This window comes from Odontesthes bonariensis, chromosome 16 (genome assembly GCF_027942865.1).
Source record: "Odontesthes bonariensis isolate fOdoBon6 chromosome 16, fOdoBon6.hap1, whole genome shotgun sequence".
Lineage (NCBI taxonomy): Eukaryota > Metazoa > Chordata > Actinopteri > Atheriniformes > Atherinopsidae > Odontesthes > Odontesthes bonariensis.
In genome coordinates this window covers 30,364,594-30,387,670 of record NC_134521.1, presented here as the reverse complement: position 1 = coordinate 30,387,670, position 23,077 = coordinate 30,364,594, and the positions used below count along the sequence as shown (strand labels likewise).

General features: G+C 38.4%; 1 protein-coding gene across 7 annotated transcripts in view; it reads right to left on the bottom strand.

Annotated features, from left to right (window-relative positions):
• cadm1a (cell adhesion molecule 1a) overlaps nt 1-23,077 on the bottom strand; it is a 433,220-nt gene that overhangs the window by 94,114 nt on the left and 316,029 nt on the right. For all 7 annotated transcript variants that reach the window (XM_075486889.1, XM_075486892.1, XM_075486890.1 and 4 more), the window contains 3 exons: nt 22,628-22,774; nt 6,669-6,821; nt 4,541-4,678 (listed from right to left, as the gene is read on the bottom strand). In XM_075486889.1, the coding sequence (XP_075343004.1) occupies nt 4,541-4,678; nt 6,669-6,821; nt 22,628-22,774 (438 nt within the window). The remainder of the gene's footprint in view (nt 1-4,540; nt 4,679-6,668; nt 6,822-22,627; nt 22,775-23,077) is intronic.

Genomic DNA, 23,077 nt, shown 5'->3' with positions numbered 1-23,077 from the left:
AGTAAGTGCTGATGGTGAATTAGTGATGGCTCTCTGTAAGAGAATGGCAGGATGTGTAACGCTGAAATCCTTCCGGAAGAAATCATTTTAAGTTGTGCCAGTTGAGATGAATGTCACTGAAGGCAGTGGATGGTCAAATGAAAACTGAAATGCCATTTTGAAGTTGGTTCTCTTTTCCTGTGCCTCCACAACTTTGCTTTATTGAAATTTATTGCTGATTCATGGAATCATGGAATGGAACAGTGTTGTGCCATGTAAAATGTACTCTCTGTCTCTCCATTTCCATTATATACCGTGTTTATATATATATACTTCCTGCTGAGGCACCCCGTGGCCTTCTTTTAGCACTTAAGGGTAATGGCTGCTCTCTGTCTGTCAATAAAGTATCCTACTAACCAAATGGAGTAACCTGCACTGCAAGGATTCCTTTTTGTATGACTTTCACAGTATCGTTAGCTACTAAAGTGGAGACATCAGCATCGAGGCATATGTTAATAAATCACTACACAGGTAGGATAAGAGCAATAGGAAATAGACAGATACTAGTAGGATAATGGGTCTGTGCATATTAGAGAGATGGTTGGATTTACATTCAACCAAGCATGACAATTGTAACCTTTAACTGATATTTAATAGAGTGTGATTATACTTTAATGTAATTAGGTTTAATTCCAGGGACATTTAATTAGAAATAAGTCTGCTAGGAGGTACAGCCCAAGGCAAGATAAGTTATTCGGCCCTAGTGCCAGAGCTTTGGCATGGTAAGTCATTTTTTTCTGTTCATCTTTCTTTTTCTTGCCCCTTTTAGCTTAGTTTGCACCTGGCTATTTGTTGTGAGTGTATTAGCCAATATCAACTGTCAATCGATTAAAATAATAAATTGCGATTTATCACATGATTGTCCATAGTCTATTCATGATTAATCGTAAAATAAGCACACTTTTAATATATGTTCTAAATGCATCTTAAATGGATATTTCTTAATACTCTTATCAACATAGGAGCATTCAAATAAATGCATATTATATTTCAGCTTGCAACAATCCAAACAAATTGTTCTGACAAATGCTATCCAGAACATTCTTCAGAAAATCTCGAAAAATATGCTGAAAACTTATCAACACGAGGGCATATTGACCCGTATATAACGATTCTAACATGCACACTACATCACGTATCCTGCCGGCGTTTATCTATGTAACATGTAACTGAATATACAAAGCACAATTATGAAGTACCAATGCTCTTAAGTAGGGCATCAGAAGCTGGCTAATCATACCACAAGTGACTCCTCTCTAAAGTGAACACTATACAGCAGCGTGCCAGTGAACGAGCGAGTGGACAGCCGAGGACAGAGGCAACGCGGTACCGCTGAAGTAGTAAAGATAAGCAGTCATTTTGGTGCTAACTAGCATAGCATGGTCCAGAAACCCAACATTACCAAAATGAAAATAATGTCAGTAATGTTCCAACTAGAAAGTTGTATCTAAATAATAAAAGATCGATTCTATGAAAGATTTTGTATTTGGAATTGTCCGTTTCAGCTGGCAGCACCTTTTCACCTGTGGTGAAAATGGATAAAAGTAACTGACATGCTCCAAATAAAATGTTATGACAAGTGAGCCATTAAGTACTACTGAGTATTTTGTTGTTGCAAAAAAAATGGCATCAATCAGTTGAAGAACTTCAAAGAGTGCTGGCTCTGCTCTGGAAAAGCCAATTCATTCCAAACAAATGTGGGAGAACAATACAGGTGCGTGGTTAAAGGGCATTTAGCATTATACAAATCATTTTCTGTCACTCCGCCAAACAAGTGAGCATTGTGAAAAGTCTCAATAAAGAGATTGAGAATGCTTAGTCATGGAGGACAAATAAAGTCAAAATGACACAATGCACTGTGAAAAATATGCATAAAAGAAATTTATAGAAATAGAGTCAATAGAATGATGCTAAATAAAGGAGATATCAGTAAACCCTGAACACTACATCATATTTCACAATGACTAACAGCTACACTAGCCAGTGGTTTCACCCTATACTATGACTATAAACACTATAAATGAGCATTAGTCAGTGTATGTATTTAAACATTTTCATTGCTATATATAACATAATTACTTGAACCAAATGAGTCTGCAGAGTCAAAAAATATGGGAAAAGACCATTTCCTTGTATGATCAGACCTTCTGTAGATCAGACTCAGGCCATTCAGGTTCGAAGCCCAAAACCAGAGATGCTCTGCTCCTGGCAAGCATAAATCTGCCCTCTTCAAACTGCAGCAGCTCTGTTTGTCATTACTTTCTTATAAGAGCTGTCTCTGCTTACACTATGTCTAAAATTGGCAAACCACGTCAAACAACCTGCTGTGGGCGAAAGAGTGAACCTAAGAAACACTCCTCGCACAGATTTGAAATGGAAATTTCCCCACAGAAATAATTAAGACATGGCTACGTTCCCATCAGTTTGCAATAAAAGTGAAACACAGCCAATTGCAGCCTGACATTGTAACCTGCCATTATTTACAGTTGCACATCTACACTTCAAAACTCCTCATTTTATGACCTCAATGTGGCTTAATGAGATCCTCATAGATATAGGTTAAGACAAGGGCTTTGCTGTGATTTCAGCTATATCTGCATGTAAAATTATGGTACAGAGAGAAAGTTAGAGGTGAGTGTATGCCTCACCCTTTTCTATGTAAGTTATGCTGCAATGCATTGCTGTACTGCTTCTCTCTCTCTCTCTGACCTCTCCTGGAAAAGTGCGGTGGGCATCAGCAGCTCAGTTAGATTGAAAGTTACAGAATATAAAACAGTGCATTGGAAATGGGACTTAATGCAGTGTGGTGTGATCAACCGTCTTGGAGGTATTTTGAATGGAAGCTTAAGCTGAAATCATAACATATGCAACCGTATAAAGGTACTTTAAGCAGCCTTTTAACTTTTTAAGGTTACTGAATGTTCACATTTATTAAACATCGTTTTGTAATCAATGTGGGAGGCTTGAAAAAAGAAAACACAGTTTGATTTCTCAAGTGGAAGAATTCGCAGATTTCAGATGGAGACATTCTGTAGGTGCCATCATTTGTCGGCTCCAGTGGAATCACTGAACACAGAAACTAAAAAAAACCTTTTCCTATTCAGCAGCCAATATTTGCCTGCATCCATTAGTTAGCAGAAACACAATTGATTGAACTGAGCCATTGACCTAAACGCAGTTGGATGATTCTCAGATATGAGCTGACCAGTAAGTGTTTAATGTGCTGCAGTGCAGAGGGGAAGCTGCTCCAGGATCCTCAACCCAACTTCTGATTGGAACCTTTGTCTGAAAGTCTTTCCACAGCTTACAGTCCGGGCTCAGAGGTAGAGTTGCCTGGCAGGAGGCCTGTTCACCCCGAGCTCTGCATAGACTTCTAAAGCTCAGCTACCTTTGATGAAGCCATGCGAGCTAGCAGTGAGCCAACGTGTTCTGTCACCTCTGCATATCCAATACTTTAAAGGAATCAACTCAAAGTAAGACCAGAGCTTAATATAAAACATAACAGTACATGAGCGAAAATAGAAATGTTCATCAGTGTGTGCGTATATGGCGTAGGGTTGAGTGTGGGGGGGTGAACGTGGCCTGAGCTGTAAAATATTTTTAGAATATTTGGAGAGTGGTATATAAAACTGAAAAAAAAGTATTTCTCATTTATAAACAAGTTCTGAAAAAAACACCGCCACCTCCTCTGGTCCCAGTGCTCATTTAAGATGGACTGAGGTGAAGCAGAAAAAAATGATTTATTTATTTATTTAATTATGGATGGTGTGTCCTCTGGGCTAAAGAGAAAAGAGACCATCTGGCTTCTTATCAGCATGCATTGCGTTGAGCATACATGTACGATCCTCTACCACAGAGAAAGCTAAAAGCAGCAGAATGCTGTTAATAAGCTGCAGCTCAACTCATTCCTGAGAAGAATTTTGATTAATTCTTCCAAATGCACAGACACCACAATTTTAATAACATCAAATATTTCAATTTCACCATTTTTGTTTCTGATTTTCTCTCAAAAAAGAAGACATGCTAAGAGAGTTAATGAGCAGATATGTATTACTTCAAATAATCAACAGAAATGCGGTTGTTTATTTGTCGTTTAAGTGAGATTAATCCGTTACATTTAACTAGTTAATGACATTTTGAGGTCTTTGTGACTTCTAAAGATAAAATTGAGATGTAGTCAGCAAACAGACGGCAGAAAATGAGAGGGATCAATCAGAATTACTGAAAGCTTACGTGATTTTCTTTTGTTTGTGTGCAACCTTTTATGTTTTAGGTCTTCTTGTTTTACTTTCATGTTGTTTCGAAGCAAACTTTCCACGCTTTAGAGGTGACAGATCTCAGGATTATTTTCTAAAGTTCATGGAACACAAAATGCCACACAAATGTATGTATAATGAAATGAATAGTTGCTCCATCTTCGGCACCATTTAACTACTGACGGTAATGTGTTAAAAGAGGACATGTCTTGATTGATGACCATGTTTTTCCTCTAAGTGCCTACCTGGAAGCTCTTTATCTCCCCTCATCCATTTGATGATGGCAGCGGGCTTACTGCTCATGGCAGTGCAGGTCATCTCTGTCTCGTTGCCCTCACTTAGGACCTCATCCCGTGCCTCAATGATGGGGTTACCTGGAGGAACTGCGACGGGACACACAAACAGATTTCTGTAAACACAGAGGAAATGTAATACATTTACACTCATGGTGCTAGCTGCTCCAATGTTGGCAGAGCGGACTTTAGAGGGAAGAGCAGTTTAAAACTAAAGCAGTGAGACTTAACATTCTCAAATTAACTCCTCAGCATCAGGGAACTGTGATGGCTGTTTCACATCCTTCAAATTACTGATGCATTGCAGTTATTTTTCAAACATATTAAGAAGTATGAATTAAGGTAGTCAACAAATACTCAAACAAACAAACAAACAAATAAGCCTGACAAACAGTGTAAATGTAGATAAAAGGAAATGAGCTATGAAAGAAAGTCAGAATGACATCATATAGTGATATTTAGATTTATCCACTGATAATGCAGGACTGCAATTTAATGAGGTGTTGCCTTTATGTCTGGTGTCGATGTGGTTTCTAAATGCTAAGAACAGAAGGGAACAAGTTCACGCGAAGCTAAAACAGAGTGATGCTGCGCTTCAACTTGCTGGCAGAAACTGTTGATGACAGCTGACCTTCTGAGTCCCTCAGAATGCCAAAAAAAAGGAAAATGATTTGATCAACTGAGGACACACTGAGTTTTTGTGCTTTACACAAATAAACTGATTAGCAGTCATGTCTGACATGGTATTTAACTTCATCTCTCACACGCTAGTAAAGCGTTACATACAAGGACGTCTCAGTGACAATGTCGTCGTCTTGTAAAACAAATAGATAAATAAATGAATAATGAAAAAATAAATACAGATATTTTAAGTAGTAAGTGTTAGGCTTAGGGTTTGGTTCAAGTGCAGATCATGACATATTTTGGAGGGTGGTAAATATTATATCAGCCAGTGGAATTTAATGAACAATTATTCTACCTTAACTATCCATTTGTTAAGGATTAACAATTGCAACATAAAAAAAAATCATTAGATATACCACAATATATTCATTATTCTCTGTCGCCTCTGGCATCTGACAATTTTTCAAGTAAGTCTAAACTTCTCTGTGTATGTAATGTTTAATTAATCATGTCAGGTCATATTGATAGACAGCAGCTTTATGTTGCAGGGCCCTGACTGAATCTAACAGGGAGGCTCCAGGTTTGCAGTAGGAAAGCTTTTGGCTGTTAGCTGCAATGATACAGATGTTCTGTTGTCCTGTGTTAAATATGCACTGCAGCTGTGAAATTTTCCACAGATGTTTTGGAGGGGTGAAATGTCCGAACACAAATGTCAATAACGTTTTATCATTATAGATATTTTTCTGATATTTTTCAATGTCTTAGGAGGGAGGATCACTGGGTGATACTGTGGGTGACTGTAGCAGTCAATCACCATTTACTGTGAATGAGCACATGTACAAGTAAAGGTTTTTGTTTCTACTCTTCTCTGTTGACCTGTATGCTGCTCTGCCACTACTTTGCATTCCAGCTGTAAGATGGCATCTGCAGCAGAGAATCTGCCGTTGTGCAGTGCATGTGTGAACAGCAACTGTGGAGAAAAGAAGGGACCAAACTGTCTCCACACTCTCAAACATCTTGGTCTTGTGTGTTGTAAAAGAAAAAAAGCTTTGAAGGGAAACTTATCCTGATCTGAAGAGCCTTCTCACATTTTTTAAGTGGTTGTGCGTTTAATGTGATGATCATTTTCATGTAGACTTTCTTTTACTGCCATAGCTGTTACATTTAGGGAACCTTTACTCAAAACATGGGGTAGAAATCTACCCACACTCAAACAAACTGAGTATTAATCAGGTTTATTGAGCAGATATGTTTTTATACTTTACATTTAAACACCAGATAATAAAACATGACATAGGATACACATAAAAACATATCTTTCTGTTGTAACCTGTCCACAATGTCGTCAAACTTGTGAATATACGTTGTCTTCCATTATCAAAATGTGATTAAGAGCCTTTAGCTTCCTCGTGATAAAAAAAATTGTGTGTAAGTGTGTGTGTATGCTTTGATGTACTTAGCACTGTGATGTCAGCGTAGGCTTCCTGTGGGGGGTCTGTGTAGAGCTGGCAAACATATCGACCCTCGTCTGACAGCGAGACATTCGACAGTGACACCCGCAGCTCGTTGTCTGAGAAGTTCACCAGCTGAAAGCGAGCATCTTTCAGTGCTAAAAGGAAAAGAAAAACACACAAAAAAATAGTTCTATTTATTTGCAGAGGCACAGTATTGCTGCAGTCTTACAACACATGATAAAAAAGCTTTTTAATCCCTGTAACATTAGCACAGCTAATGGGGTTCATAGCAAGAGTAACAGATAGCATTTAAAAGTTAAGCATAAGTTGAGCTGATGAAGGTGTCTTCAGACAAATCTGTGTGGAGATGTCCCCAAGATGCTGTACATGAAGTGAGAAATGTGACAATATTGTTAGAACCAATACAAATAAAGGTGAAAGATAAAAGAATGAAATGCAAATTATATCAAACATGTCTTTTCATTAACGTTTTATCCGTGATGCAAACTGCAGAGTTTTAACATCTGTCCAGTCAATTCTAACAAACAATTCTCTCAGTAGACAATGTTATCGAGGATGTGCCTGTCATCACATGATCTCAGTTTATCAGCTTAATACTTAAATATCTGCAAATGTTTTTGTCTATTTCTCTGTAAATTAATGAGCTCATTATGTCAACTCCACTGTTGTATTCCTCCAATTCCATGGGCAGTGTTTTGTTTTATTTAATTACAACGGACAATGATTTAGTACTTCATATTTGTGGGACTGTTCATTATGTTGTAAAGAAATTAATAACCATCAAGAAGGCAATTAATTTGTATTATTTTTGATAACATATATATGTATAAACAAAGAAGGGTTCTGGTGTACAGTTTATGTTGCTTGGCGTATTGTTTAAAAAGAAGTATGTAATTATTTTCTAAAACACTTCCGGACAAATAAGCTTCTAATAATGTTTGCTTTCATAACCGCACAGTCAAAAAAACTTTCCACGAAGGAAAAAAGTTCAGTTTAATCCTCAGTCACAGCAGAAAGTGATTAAAAAAATTATATATGTAGCAATGAAAAATAAAGAAGTGAAAAAAATGGCACAACTAAAACTTTGATAAACTAAAAAGATGCAGTGATGTGCAGACACGCTGCACATTGTGACAACTCTGCTCATAATAACAGAAGCCTCATCCTCGCCTGTCGTTTAGTTGGCCAACACAAGAATTGAGGACAGATTCACAAATGCCGTCTTTCTCTCATCTGTAGTCACTTTCATCTCACCCAACTTTATTTGCCCGCCTACCTAAGCGGACTCCATCAGCTGTAATGTAGAACGCCAACATGTGGTTAGGATGAAAGACTACCCATCTCCACCCCTCTTCAGTGTACTAATAATTTATACTTTGATTGACAGCATCTCCAGGCTCTTTGCACTCTGAACCCCAACAAACACCATCAGCTGGCTCTGTTTCTTTCTTTCTCTTTTTTTTCAAGCTTTAAGCACAGAATATCATCATCATCATCATCAACTTTATTATATAGCCTTTTAACACAGCCGTAGCTGAAACAAAGTGCTGTACAACACAAAATAAAACAAGGCTTAAAACACAAGAACAATGTAAAAACAACAATAAACAACAACAATATTAAAATAATAAAAACAATGAAACAATACTAGAAACAAAGTCTCATGCTGGGTTAAAAGCCAGGGAATAAAAATGGGTCTTAAGGCGGGTTTTAAAAATGGGCAGTGAAGGGGCCTGTCTCATGTGAAACGGGAGGTCGTTCCACAGTTTCGGACCGGCAGTGGAAAAGGCTCTGTCTCCTCTGAGCTTCCGCTTGGCCCTCGGTACCTCCAGGAGCAGCTGATCAGCTGACCTGAGGCATCGGGCAGGAGCATACGGATGGAGCAGCTCAGAGAGGTAAGGCGGGGCGAGTCCATTTAAAGATTTAAAAACAAATAAAAGAATCTTAAAATGGACTCTAAAATGCACAGGCAGCCAGTGGAGGGAGGCTAAAATGGGAGTGATGTGCTCCCTCTTACGTGTTCCAGTTAGGAGGCGAGCGGCAGCGTTTTGGACCAACTGGAGACGTGTGAGGGAGGACTGGCTGACTCCAAGATAAAGTGCATTGCAGTAATCCAGCCGTGATGTGATGAAGGCGTGGATTACTGTCTCAAAGTGCGTGCGTGCGAGGAAGGGCTTCACCTTTGCCAGCTGCCTGAGATAAAAAAAGCTGGACTTCACTACTGCACAAATTTGCCGGTCCAATTTAAAATCACTGTCCATCTTAAAACCCAAGTTTGTGACTGTTGGCTTCCTGTATTGCACCAAGGAGCCCAATATGGACACTTCTGACATGGAGCAACTCAAAATAGTCAAAAAATAGAAGGAAGAACCACTGGGTCACATTATAATTTGATTTCACAGATAATAAACTGAAAGAAGACGATGTTGCTGTATGGCCTAACTGCATCTAGATTTAATGGTGCCATGAGCCAGTCAAAGATTTGTGATCAAATTTTCACATATTTCAATTATAAAAGAAAAAAACAACGAAGGAAAAGGGAAAAAGTTGAACCTTTTATTTTTGCTCTACCATAAACTCGAGTTTCTCTTCTTGATCTTCCTAACGTGCAGTATGACTGGTGATGATGAGATTTGTTAGACCAAGGTCAACTATGAGAAATCCAGGAAGCGTCAGATGTATTTGGCAGAGTTTAATAAAGTTACTTGGCCAAGAAGAGACATGGCATAGCAGGAGAGGATGCAACACTGTGGTCTGCAGGTCATATTTCCTCCTGTGCTCAAAGATGTAAACAAAATGTTCTGCCCTTGCAAGATTACTGCATGCTCCGTGTCAGGGATACTGATAAGCATGCTTCCTTCTCCATCAGATAAATGCTTTTAATGTCAGGATGAGCCGACAGACCTTTACTGCAATGGAAGACAGCTTTTTCCATAAACCATGACCCAGCCTTTAGGCAATGAATGTAAAAGACACATGTCATTCCATTCATTCCTCAGTTTGATGCATGTATGTAAATGCCTTCCAGCCTGTTGTATATGCAGTCCAGTGCAGCTACTAAACAACCACTTTGCAGGTGCATGGCACAACAAGAGATCCAACTCCTCAGCTTAATAATCTGTGGTCCAACAAAATGTCAAAGGGAAGAAACACTTTTCTGAGGACACTAACGTAAGCGTTCTGGACAGCAAAGACAGATAGTTCGAGAGAGGAGCGCAGAAGCAATCCAGCTTTAAATGGGAAAGACCACAGGTATCACTTTTAAGTCAGCCTAGACTCTACTCAGATTTTACCTCCCCAGGTGGTTCCACATCCACTCACACCTTGAATATTGTGATCAAAACACGTTGGTCAACGTACTGTCTTAACAAGTGTTACTTTAACACGCAGCTGCACATTTTCAAACAGGAAAGGCCTGTAATTACCGACATAATTGTTATTTGGACAGCTGTGCTTTGATGAGCAGGAGAAGAAACCAAGCAAGAATTTCAATTCAATTACAAGTTTAAAACAAGTGGCATTGAGTTAAAAGTGAAGATTTAACCCATTTCATATAAAACAACAGCATATACATATATATATATATATCGTATGACCATTGAGCCAAGGAATGCCAGGATATGGATATGGAATTCTGGTCCAAATTGCCCAGCCCAAACACAAACCATGAATAAATCAAGAAGTCAGCACAGTGATTTCCTTTTTGAAACAGCAGTGAACCAATGTCAATATCATAAACCGGGCTTTCCTATCAATTGAACCAACCATGTCAAATCACAGAGGTACTTATCAGAGCCAGTGATAAGGAATAAGGTTTAACAGGGTCAAGGCTGTTGTTCTCCATTACAGATACATTTCTAATGCTATAGAGAATGATACATATATTACCATTCTGATACAATCATTTGTGCACAACCCTGTAATTTGACCCTCCTTAGAATTGGTTTCCAATCTCAATCATTATTACCATTACAATCGGCCCATTATGTGGCATAGAATAGTTTTACAGTGTGTGAGCAGAGCTGATTGTGAGCAACTACAGCCAGACAAGCAGTTGTAACAGATGTGTGGACTAATTAGCATATTCACAGATTTGTGTATATTAAATCAGGCAAAAGTGTAAAGTTGCATCTAATCTGTTTTGAAGAATGAAGGGCTCATTCGTAATGGCTAAAACTTCAAAATATATAATTTTCATCAACAGATGAGATTTTATGAGTTGGAGCGGAGGGACTTTGATGACATATAATATAGGAGTAGAAAATTATGAATCCTCCTGCACAGCCAAAAAGGCTGATGCGTGTACTCTAGAGGTACAATTCTGTAAGTGCCTTTTTTTTCTTTTCCAGTCTGCCTCTTGCAGAGTCACTGCGGCTGCAGTGTAAACCGTAAAAACAAATTTTGGGCTGCAGACAAATGTCTAAAATGGGGTTCTCAGCAGATACATTTTATTTGATTTCATCAAGTAAACAAGGGCGTAGGTCCTGTTCGACCACTTTATGAGATTAAGTATGAAAACAAAAGGATCTGCATCAAAATATTTAGTCTCAACATATACCCTACTATGTGACAAAGACAAAAACCAAGGGTTTTGGTTACAATGTTGGGTACTCTCTACAAGGCAAAAGTGGTATATCTTCCCACTTCTCTATGCCTTTGGTTACACTGTCAAAAAGTTTCACTTACAACAATACAAAAAATAGCTGAGTGGCAGTAAAATGATTCTGGGAAAACAATTGAAACCAATCTAAATATGTAAAATACAAGATGATTATTTTTAATGGAAATGGTTATTTCCTCAAATTATAGATCGATTTGTTATTCCTCGAATAACACAAATTATTAACTTTGTGTTAATCTGCCACAAAAAACAGCTTGATTACAGCATTGTTTTACTTTTGCGGAAGCATACTGAATTGAAGCAAATTAATAACACGCCTCTTATTTGTGTCAAATTTTTAAAAGCTTTCATAAAATCAAACACTTCTAGATTGAACCTTCCTTTTACTTAAGTATACACATGCACCGCAAAAGAGCCTCCAGCCTGTTTTTCCGAGGCACAGCTGCTTCTGAATGTTACATCTTTGCTAATATTCTATTACTGAGAATATATTTTAATTTTTCTAAAGACATAAGGGTCCTGATAAGAATATTATACTCATTGTTTCAAAAAGCTGTTAAACACTTCAGGACAGATGTTCTGATGTCTTCGATACAAAGAGGCCAAAGTAACAAATGTAGCAACAAGGCTGGGGACGCCATTAGCTAAGAGCATTCATTAATACTGAGCACAGCCTCATACGGTTGAGTGCTAAAGATATAAAGACAAAAAAGAAAGTTCCTTTTTTTTACCCAGATGTACACACAGAACAACGTATCTATCTTCTGGTTCTGTTTTTGAACATATGGTTTACTGAAAGGTCTTTTAGACTATGTACAGATACATATATATATATTATGGCATGCCGTTCAGGAAATTAATCTTTGAATATATTGAATGAAACTTTGAATATACTGAATGAACCTTAAATATAGAATGCAACTTTGAATATATTGAATGAAACTTTGAATATGTGGAATGAACCTTTGAATATACTGAATGAAACATTGAATATGTGGAATGAACCTTTGAATACTGTATATGAAATTACATTTTGAAACTGACAACTTAATTTTAATCATAAGATTAAGATTTAAATTTTAAGATTAAGAAATGTTGATTTTAATCACAAGATTATGATTACATAAGAAATACAAAAGAACACACTCAAGTGTCACTCATGTCGGCAAGGACATGCTCTTTATTTTGACTGAGACTTACTCACTTGAATTATAGCTGTGGCTTTTAAGGCTCTTTTTAACACTGAATTTTAGATTATTCTCTAACTTTGACACATCTGATCCAGTAACCATCCATCCATTCTTTATACCCACTTCAGAATAACTAAAGGGGCTGGAGCCTGTCCCAGGTGATTGTTGACTAGAGGCAGGGTACACCCCAAACAGGTCACCTGTCCATCACACAACTAACGGACAGAGACAAACAACCAGGTGAACTCACCTGGTTGTTTGAGTGGAAGTCAGATTTATTGAAATTACTATTTTGGTATCTGTAACTGAGATAAGAAGAAAAGCCTATTAAATACACATACCCCCATATTAAATGTCCAGTTTGGTTACAACCTGAATGTGTTTACAAATTAACATCTATTAATACACAGATGGAATACTCAATGAGTCAACCCATGTCAATGAGTTTAAATCTGTTTCATAAAAGCTTTCCCAAATATTTCAATAATCCTCTTATGTGTCACTTCTAAATGTGGCATTGTGGTACAAGCATGAGCTGAATAATAAATACATGTTGAAAAGAAACACCAAGGCACAGTGGCAAGGACACAGTTCCCCATGTTCAAGGTTTGGGATGATACTGCAGGCTTAAAGAGATGCAAGGGCAGGCTGTGATAACAACCTGCTTAATGCAGCAGGATTGAACAGCAGTACATTTCAGGAAAAGGGCTGTCATGGCAAGAAGAAGACAAGCCAAGAAACAACGCAGACAGTTTTCTTTTTACGGTTACATCCCAGCACATTAGAATACATCTTTCTCTTTGTTTTGCGCACTTTGAAGAAAGGGTGACCTTCAGCTTCATGCTCTTTTTGTCCTGTTCTTTTCTCGATCCATCATATCATGAGAGGGTCATCTCAGATGCCTGACAAAGGTAAGTGGATAGTCAGGCGTTTGGATAAGAGACGTCAGTCAGAACTCCTGAAAGGCTGTAAATGATCTGATGCACTGATTTGTACAGCTGATACTGATAGAAATGAAGCTAATTTAAAGGCATCAATAACACAGTACAGTAAAGGTACAGACAAGGAGACTTTGATGATAGCTTGACTTTCCAGAGTGACTCAGAATGAATATTATAGTATGCCAGCTCTGATAACTTTTTTATTTGTATGCTGTGACCTCTCTTTACATTGATGTTTATAATTTAATTTTCTAAGTCTAACCAAGTAGCTTTGATGCATTTACATGACCTAAAAGAGAAATTAAAAAATGATGGGAAAACTGACAAGACTTAGCTCAGGGATTTCTGAAGGTCTCAGACATTATCAGGTTTTTAAAACTATCCCTGGAGAGTTTAGACTCCACCAATCTGCAATCGGACTGTTTACAAATGGAGGAAATTCAACACTACAGTTCCACTTAAAAGGAGTGGTTGACCAAAAAAGATCACTCCAAGAATGAGATATGAAATAGTCCACAAGGTCTCAAAAGAATTTAGAGCAGCTTCAGTGTTTTTCCACTTATTGGTAGAGAACTACTTGTTATGTTTGGAAAAATTAAAACACTGCATTGCAGCATTACAAGCTTTTTCATCTGTGAGACACGGTGACAGTAGTATCATGGTAAGTATCAATATTACTGACCAAGTCAATCTGTTAGACTTTAATCTCAAAAGATAGAGGTTCATGTAGCAAGACATGCGCAGTAAGCACATGAGCTGGTCTCCCGATGAACGCGTCAAGAAAAAAACAGTCACTGTTTTTGACAGCTCAAGTTGCAGTCCTGAACTTCAGAAAAGATAAGTGAAGGTGCTGGACATGAACCAATATCCCAGAGTGGAAACTGTTTAGAAAAAGAATACTAAACTTTTCAAAAGGTTCTCAAAGCTGCAGCTCATGTCAAATTATTTGTCAGCATGTCTTTTAAATACTAAATGGTTAGCACACAGAAAGGACACTTAACCTGAGCTGGTGCAAATTCTTTCATGCCTGACTATGATGATGATGGAGAATACAACGCATATGCATACTGTGTGTGAGTAAGTTGCTTGTTAAATGGTAGAATCATGAGTCTGGTACAGTGTTTGTGGCTATAAAACCAGATGATGTTTATCTTCACCATTTCCTTCCATAATTTCTCAGTTTCTGAACTCAGAATCATCTTAAATGGTGAGAAATCCATTTATTCTTTTGAAGTTGGAAAAAAAAACCCAAAAAAGCCAAAATGGGCAGCTAAAACTTCACATCCATCACATTACCATCCTCTCTGCACTGACATGAATCGAAGGGGCGGGTGAATTAGTGTGGAACACTTCAAAAACAAAACAATAGTGGATTTAGCCGTGTACCTTTTAGCGTGGCTTTTTCTAATCCTTTTCACCTCCACTGACAATACACGTTTTCTTGCTTTCTTGCTTTTTTTCCCCTCCCATCACTGATTAATCTTCATTCTTCTCTGCATTTTATTTGGATATGAAAGGATGACTCCCATCCAGAGTGAGCAGGAGATGATGAGTCTGCCTCGCCTAAGTGGCTGCAATCAATTGTGATTAGTGGCTGCAGCTACTTTTTGAGAGGAGCACATCGAAGTTTTATTATTGGGTGTCAGAGTGGGCGAGAAGGGGTGGGGCAGGGGTAATTACACTCTTATCACCACCCTCCTCCTCACTCTTGGTAAAGTCCAGGCTCCATAGCATCCGTCACCACCTAAACCCAGAATGTGGGAGTGTTTAGTTTTCTTCAGTCGTCGTTAAGACTCAGAAGAGCCTTTCGCTCTCTGAACAGCTGGTCCTGTTCTCACATTAAGTCAAGTATTCATAATTGGGAGTGATCTGCATTATCCTTTTCCATCTTAAAATAATGATAAAAAACAAAAAACAAACATGTGTACATTTGTTCTAAGTTCTGAGTCTCAAGTGTGCATTTTTTTCTGAAACATCTAAAACAAGTTTATGATTATTTGTTGGCTTCTCCTGTGAATCTTATCTTGGCTGATAGAATATCACATGCAGACACTGACATCCACACCTACACTCAAAAGCCCCTAAACAATAACACACACTCATAGTGGAAAGTTAATCAAATGCAAAACCCTTATTAGCACCATGCAAACACACCCCAGTTAGGCACAATCCTAATTGTCAACCACACAACTACTTTTCTTAGTGGCAGCACAAGCGGATAACTCACCTTTATCACTGATTTAATGATAACCTGTTTTTTATCAGTCATTAGTCAAGGAATTTGGATTTGGAGGAGACGGAGGACAACAATTTAATCATTAGTAACAATTAAACAAAATAATGAAATTAAAGACAAACACCAACAATAAGCCACCACAACCTCCTATAATAATTAAAGCAACAGTAAGAATGACGAATCCAAATAAACTGATATCCAAACATTACAAGTTTATATCAAATTGAGATAAAAACTGACTGAGAACATATTTAGAACACAAAGCACCTTGAGTAGTATTGATGCCAAATGTACTCTCCTTTTGGAGCAGCTGAGAAACTCTCTGCTATCCTGAGCTGTTCAATTCAATCATTTCTATCGTTCTTTTTATTTATTTGAAAAATATCACTGATTATTCATACTGTATATAGTGCTGAAAGTAAACATTTTATTATTCTGTGATTAATACTTATATTCCCGCCTGACAATTTCAAACCTGCGCTTGTGTACCTGTTGTATTCAATCATACAGAGGATGTAATACCTAAAATCAGACATCAAAATGTTATTTCAAAATAATTAGGGTTTGGAATCATTCTACATTTTTGTAAAATTGGACTGGAGTGTATGTATTCCATTTTGGTGTATGTTTAGCCCTCTAAGCTGCTGAGCTGAGCTGTTTCCACATGAAGTCACCTTAAAGCTCTCTGCTTTCAGCTCACCCACTGCTACAGCAGCTACAACTGGTCCCTTCCTCCACAGGAGAACAGGAGCAATGTTTGTGTGTGAGTGCTCTTCTTTCACCTTCTGAAACAAGCAGCCATGTGGGTGTACATTTGAAGTAGAGGATGCCCTCTTTGCTTGAGTGAGTGATGGCAAAGGCACGCTTTGTGGTGTCAATGTGTCTGACCAAGAATCTTGAGAAAGAATGTGGAGGATAGGGAGGCCTGTTACATGTGTAACTCTACTGATAAAATAAAGATCTTAAGTGAAAAGATTTATCTGACAAAACCAACAGAACTGAGATATGTTTAGCCTGTCGTGAAAAGCAGCATTAACAGATGTTTCTGATCACATCTTAATTCATCAAGCTTATTCCTGCCTCAATATGTTGTTTAAGTATGTTCCACTTAGCAATGGGAAAGAAAAGGTTTGGTGAAAATAATGAGAATAATGAATATCTTGAATTATTAATGCCTAAGAAATAATTACAAATAATCCATTTATGCAATATTTTAAGTACTAATTAAGTTTTGTCAAAATATAAAGTACTTTGTTATTGTAATGCTAAGTTGTTAATCTATTTTCATGTTATTAAAAGGCTAAAATATGAAAATCTCATTATCATTTCAGTCTCTGTTGACAACCTGTTGCTAAAAATGTCCCTGTAACATACGACAGTGCGAGCTATGACCTAGCAGCTGGCTGACTGATGGGAGCACAGAAGCACTCACATATTAAAAAGGTCATTGTTTCATCGGAGCATCATCTGTGCTTATTTTGGTGTTTAACAGTTCTGAAAACAATCTGCACTAAAGCACTAAACAGCTGCAGATTAAAGTGGAGGGAATTCATGGGAGCTGAGGGGACTGCAGGCCAGGAAACAGTTAGCCATTATTGCATGTGATACATCCTGCAGCGTTGACACATTAAAGGGATAGTTCGACTCTTTTGATATGAAGCTGTATGACATCCCATACTAGCAATATCGTGCATGACGGACTACTTTCGTCAATGCCAAAACGAGGACGGAACTCGGCTCACAGTACGCAGTATGGGATAAGTCAATGTTCATGCACGATATTGCTAGTATGGGATGTCATACAGCTTCATGTCAAAAGAGGCGAACTATCCCTTTAAGAACTAAAGGAAACTCAGGATGTATTTGTCTCTTGTGTTTGTCTCTATGCTTTCCTGTCCCTTGAAAGTCTCCCAGCATTCGGAAGCCGCTGAACTAACTTGCTGGAATTGACCTTAAAATAAACCAAACACAAAGACAGTGTTTTTCAGCATCTGGAGCAATGCTGGAGTGATTGGGATGTGAATGAAATGCAGTGCAAACCAGAAACCCCACAGGATTAATTTCAACTTGACGGAAATTGATTAAACTGAAAAAGCATAAAAAACTGCTTTATGGCTGACATGAAGAGGAACAGAAGGATGGCCAATAGTCAGGCTCCTTTGTGCCCGAGTCTGAAACCAGTTTCAAAGCACTCCACCCTCTTGCTTTGCATCCCACACCCTCAGACTTAATCCACCACTGCGGATTCTGTCTGTGATAGCAGATGTGATATTTTGAAGGGGGCAATGTTGTTTGGAAGCTGCCTGGCGGAGGTTATGTCATAATGAAGCAGTGCAGCTGCAGCAAAGATGCCTGGAAGGGATCACAGGAGATCAAGGAGCTACTGTCAAAGAAGAGAACGTTGCCCTTGACAGCTGGCGTTGTGGGAGTCCGCTCACTGTGGCTCGGCACAACAACCGATAAATAGCAAGTTCAGCTTGGCATACACGTCAGACATGCCCTTGTATAGTATGTAGAAGGTGTCTTTTAAAGGCGATGAGTAAAGGAGGGATTGGGGAGTGTGAAAGAAGCTCCCCACAGGAGGCTACAAGGTCCCAGATCTATGAGTGCATCCACAGTGTTCCTCTGAATGCACACATGTGGTCTCATCTCAACAAAAAGGTCAAAGCATGAAGAAATAAATGTACTGTAACCAAACCATGAATGTCAGATATGGCATGTGATTGTGGAGAGATCCAGATAATCATGCTAAATATTTTGTAAATTAGTCCAGACAGAAAGGTGGCAATTACAGGAACTCTTTTTTTAATATGATTTCATCAAAAGAAAAAACCCTCTGGTCCGTTCAGAAAATCTTTGTGTTCAGGGAAGTTCCCAACTGAGCCAAATGACCCAGAAGCCTTAAGGCCTCGGTATGCTACTCCGTAGCTATCCGCCAATCCGACTCCGTGGTCACGCAGAGGCTATCAATCCTTTCAAAGTTCTCCGTCGGGATGTTGGATACGCAAGGCAATTCACCTCCCGATCATTAGGTGTCGCTACGCTAGACGACCTAATCTCGCGAGGTCTATTTTGAAAGTTGTTGATTGATTGTTTACCTTCTGGCTCCGTTCCACTCCTCACAGTGAACGATGGCGACCGAGAGAGAAAGGCCGTTGTTGGAGTTGGAGCTAACTGATATTGAAATGCAAATCATTTTGACCAAATGTTGACCGGCACACAGTAAACTCTTTCAAAAATGGCGGTGTTGTTGTTGTGAGAGGAAGGAGCTAAACCTGAAAAGTGATTCTCACTTCTCACTCCTTCAACAAACATATCTGAAGACTCATCCTGTGATTGCAGAAAGGGATCGAGCTTTTCTAACAGCTAGGAACACTGATAAATCTGCTGAAACTGGGTGAAGAATTGTCCAACACATCAATAAAACATGGAAGGATGGAGGTGGATCATCATCTTCAGGGAAACTAAGTTTGTAAAACACTAAATTACTTGGTCAACACCTTAGTATTTGTATACTTCAAGTTGATAAAACATTAAATTTTCCAGTTGCTCCCATACTACAACGCTTAAAAGCTGCAACTTGAGATAAACTCATAGATATTCCTGACCTCACATCACTTTAAACCGAGTTCTCATCAGTAAGATGTTACTGACGAACTGCCAACTTCCACACCAGACGAGGACCATCACTAATATGCGAGGCCAGTATGTACTCTGACTTGTTTTTATGCTCGTTGCCAGCTGTTTCTTTTTTTGCAGCTAAATGCTCACCAATAACTGAAATTTTTTCCATCTGCTCTGATGCTTTTTGAAACATTTTCTGCATCAGTATACTCATCTGAAAAAAACGTGTCCTCTAATGGCTTTCTCGCTTGGTGCATCATTTTCAGTATTTCATGATAATTTGACACACTGCACTAGTCTGCTGTCACATAGCAACATCTCTGTTTTGATTTGCACAGTTGATCTTCATAGTGCCACCTCACAGCATGAGACACAAAAAAGAAATACAACATGCGTGTATCCCTGTATAAGCATGTCATTTCATGTATTTGTCTCTTGTGTTTGTCTATATGCTTTCCTGTCCCTTCAAAGTCTCCCAGCATTCGGGAGCGGCAGAACTAACTTGCTGGGATTGACCTTAAAATAAACAAAACACAAACAAAGTGTTTTTCAGCATCTGGAGCAATAATGGATTGATTGGGATGTGGAATGAAATGCAGTGCAAACCAGAAATCCCACAGGATTCATTTCAACTTGACTGAAATTGATTAAACTGAAATAGAAAATGTCTTGCAGAAAGCATAAAAAACTGCTTTATGGCTGACATGAAGAGGAACAGAAGGATAGCCAATAGTCAGGCATTTTCAGTATTTCATGATAATTTGACACACTGCACGAGTCTGCTGTTACATAGTAACATCTCTGTTTTGATTTGCACAGTTGATCTTCATAGTGCCACCTCACAGCATGAGACACAAAAAAGAAATATAACATGCGTGTGCTCTCCCTGTATAAGCATGTCATTTTATATATTTCACAATAAGATGCATCACAATTGACCTGTTTTCCAGGTAATTTTCAAACTTTGGCTGATTAATACAGAGGGGTGCAACGCTTTGTCTTGTTCTGCTTAATCTATACTTTTCCTTCATATGGTGGAGATGCATCTTTGTTTGGTGTCCATGTGTGGGAGTAAGGTTAGATCAACACTCACGCAGCAGTGACAGGATCAGAGGCACAACAATGAGGACAAGCTAAGATAAAATAACTCCATGTCACTCTGTGTTTTTCGGATAAATTAGACTTGGCTAATGTTCATGTTTGTCATCTGACACATTTGCCTTGTTCCTCTGATTAACCAGCTGAGACAACAAGCACTCTTGTGTTTGCATTGATTGAAGCATTTCTAGAAGTGATTAAACAAGAACAGCCTCATGTACCTCTGTCAGGGTTGATGACAGTAACAAGAAAGAGCTGAAACGGTGGTTCACAGCCTGCATTTCATGTGTTGCTCGGTTTGGCCTACTAAAGAAAAGTTTGAGAAAATGGATGTTCCAAGGAGCATTTACGGGAGTCAAACTCACATAAATGCTCTGCAGATATGTTCCATATGAACCTCTCATTATTAGGTACATTCCAGTGGGTTGCTCATGCAAATCACTTGTATATGAACCACATTGATGATAAAAGCATACATATGAATATACATATATCTTTTTCACATCAGTATTACCGTATTTTAAGCTCAAAACATAATTTCCGGTCTATATTTCCCGAGGTCTCCAGTAGGTAAACATTCTGCACGGGAGGCCTTGAAAAACATAATTAGGGAAGCTTGAATCTATCAAGAAGAATAAAGAACAGAACATGTCCAGCTAAGCCCAGCTAATTGGAGCTGTGACACGATAATTGGACAGGATAAGAATGAACACACAGCGGCTCATGAAATGTTTGAGGATATGAGCTGCTTTTCACTCCAGCAGACATGCTAAAAGCCAAACATTTTTATAGATTAGTTATTATAGATAGTTTATAGATTGCATGAGGCTCATTTTGTACTAACCTGGCTGTAAACTTGTGGGTTAAACTTGATGCAGCTTATATCATATTAATCAAGAGATGGCTCAGTTCATTTTAATATATAACTGCACATTTTTGAAAAGGTGCTTTGAGGGTAAAGTCTTGGCAGACCAAGATCAGTGTTCAAATATGCAATTTTTGTCAGCGTAACGCAGATGAGCAACAACGTTTAACGTGCTCTTCCTTCGCTCATGTTTCACTCCTCTGCCAGCTTTCATGAAATTCTGACGGGTAATTTTTTCTGTGATGGGGTGTTTGTCTCTCTTTCTGAGAGATCGATTTCCATGTCATCTGGAACATCAAAATGCTTCCTATGATGATGAAAAATATTTGATATTAATCACATAAAGACATGACGATGCAAAAAGATCCCTCCCATAGTGCCAGGTTGAAAGGATATCCACTATCCACTTAACTTTCCTCCTAGAGATAAAGAATGTTTAGCTTTTTCAGTGTAAATGATGCATTGAATCTAAACCGCTACAACAGGAGAAGTTGGAAACCTCCCAGCTTGTCACAATAGTGAGGAACTGATGATTTCTTATTCAATAATTCAAAATTTTATGTCTAATCATGATGTTTTTCTAACCTTAACTAAGTCAAAATGATTACTTTAACATTTATTTACCCAGGAAACATCTCAGTGAGATCAAAGACCTCTTTTTTGCAAGAGTGCCTTTTTGCATAGCAAATGCATAGTAAAGTAGTCCTGAGGACCAAATAAATAAAAACAAGGAAGTGAAAAACAGCAGTCCCGCAGTTGGTCTCTAGAGAATCAGGTGACAATCCCCCACCTCCCCTCTGGTCTCATTATGCAGAATGCATTCCTTCTTCACAAGCAAACACTGTGGATGATGTTTTTCTGGCGGCATTTACAATTGCTGCAGTCTGTGCGTCATTTAACACTTCAAAAGGATAACTGGTAATATGCAGCTTTGGAGCACTTTCCCGTGCATAGCTGTGTCATTTTCAGTCATGGACTTTTTGTGACAAATTGCATTGTTACAATGTTAAGTCTGTGACTGTGTTTCTTTCATAATTGTTGGGCAAAACGTAAACCAAAAAAAAAAAAAAGGGAAACGTGTTACATTTCAATTACCTGGTTCAAATTGCATAAACCAAGGATTGTAGTGTGTAGATGATACCTTTAAATGGTACCTCGTGTACTTCATGGTTGCTCAAGTGGCCAGAAATGAAACAAGGTTAGTTGTCTTGGACATAAAAGACAGAAAGAAAAAGTCTTGGTTTCCTCTGTGTTTTTGTTGTGTTGATTTAAAACAAATGAGTGAAGTATACAAGAACACGCCTTAATTAGAAGCCAGTGCTAAACATGGCAGGCAAGTAATTAATAACAATGTAAAATACTTACGTCTCATGTCTCTGAAGTATATAGTCTGTCTGTTGGGGTTGAGCAGCTGGATAACAGAGTCATCATTGTTCTTCACCCGACAGCTGATGATCGCTGTCTCTCCCTCCACCACCGACACGTTGTCCGTCACCAGGTTCTGACTCACCACTGGACAATACAAAGACAAATGGGACTTACATTACCTCTAGTGTTTTAGCAAATGCATCAAAGAAACAGGAACCAAGCGGAAAAAATACAGATGCCCATGCAAGATGCTGAATATAAGGGTGTCATGTGATGTTTAACAGGGCAGCAAAGGAATACATCAACAAGCCAGTTCAATGTGTGTTCATGGAATAAACAAAACCGAGTGACTGAAAAAAAATTGTTGCTCAGTAAACGTCTGGATTCAGAAAAATTGGTCACAGCCGTCATCGTTCATTGTGCGCCACTTAGATAGCTGCACTTCCA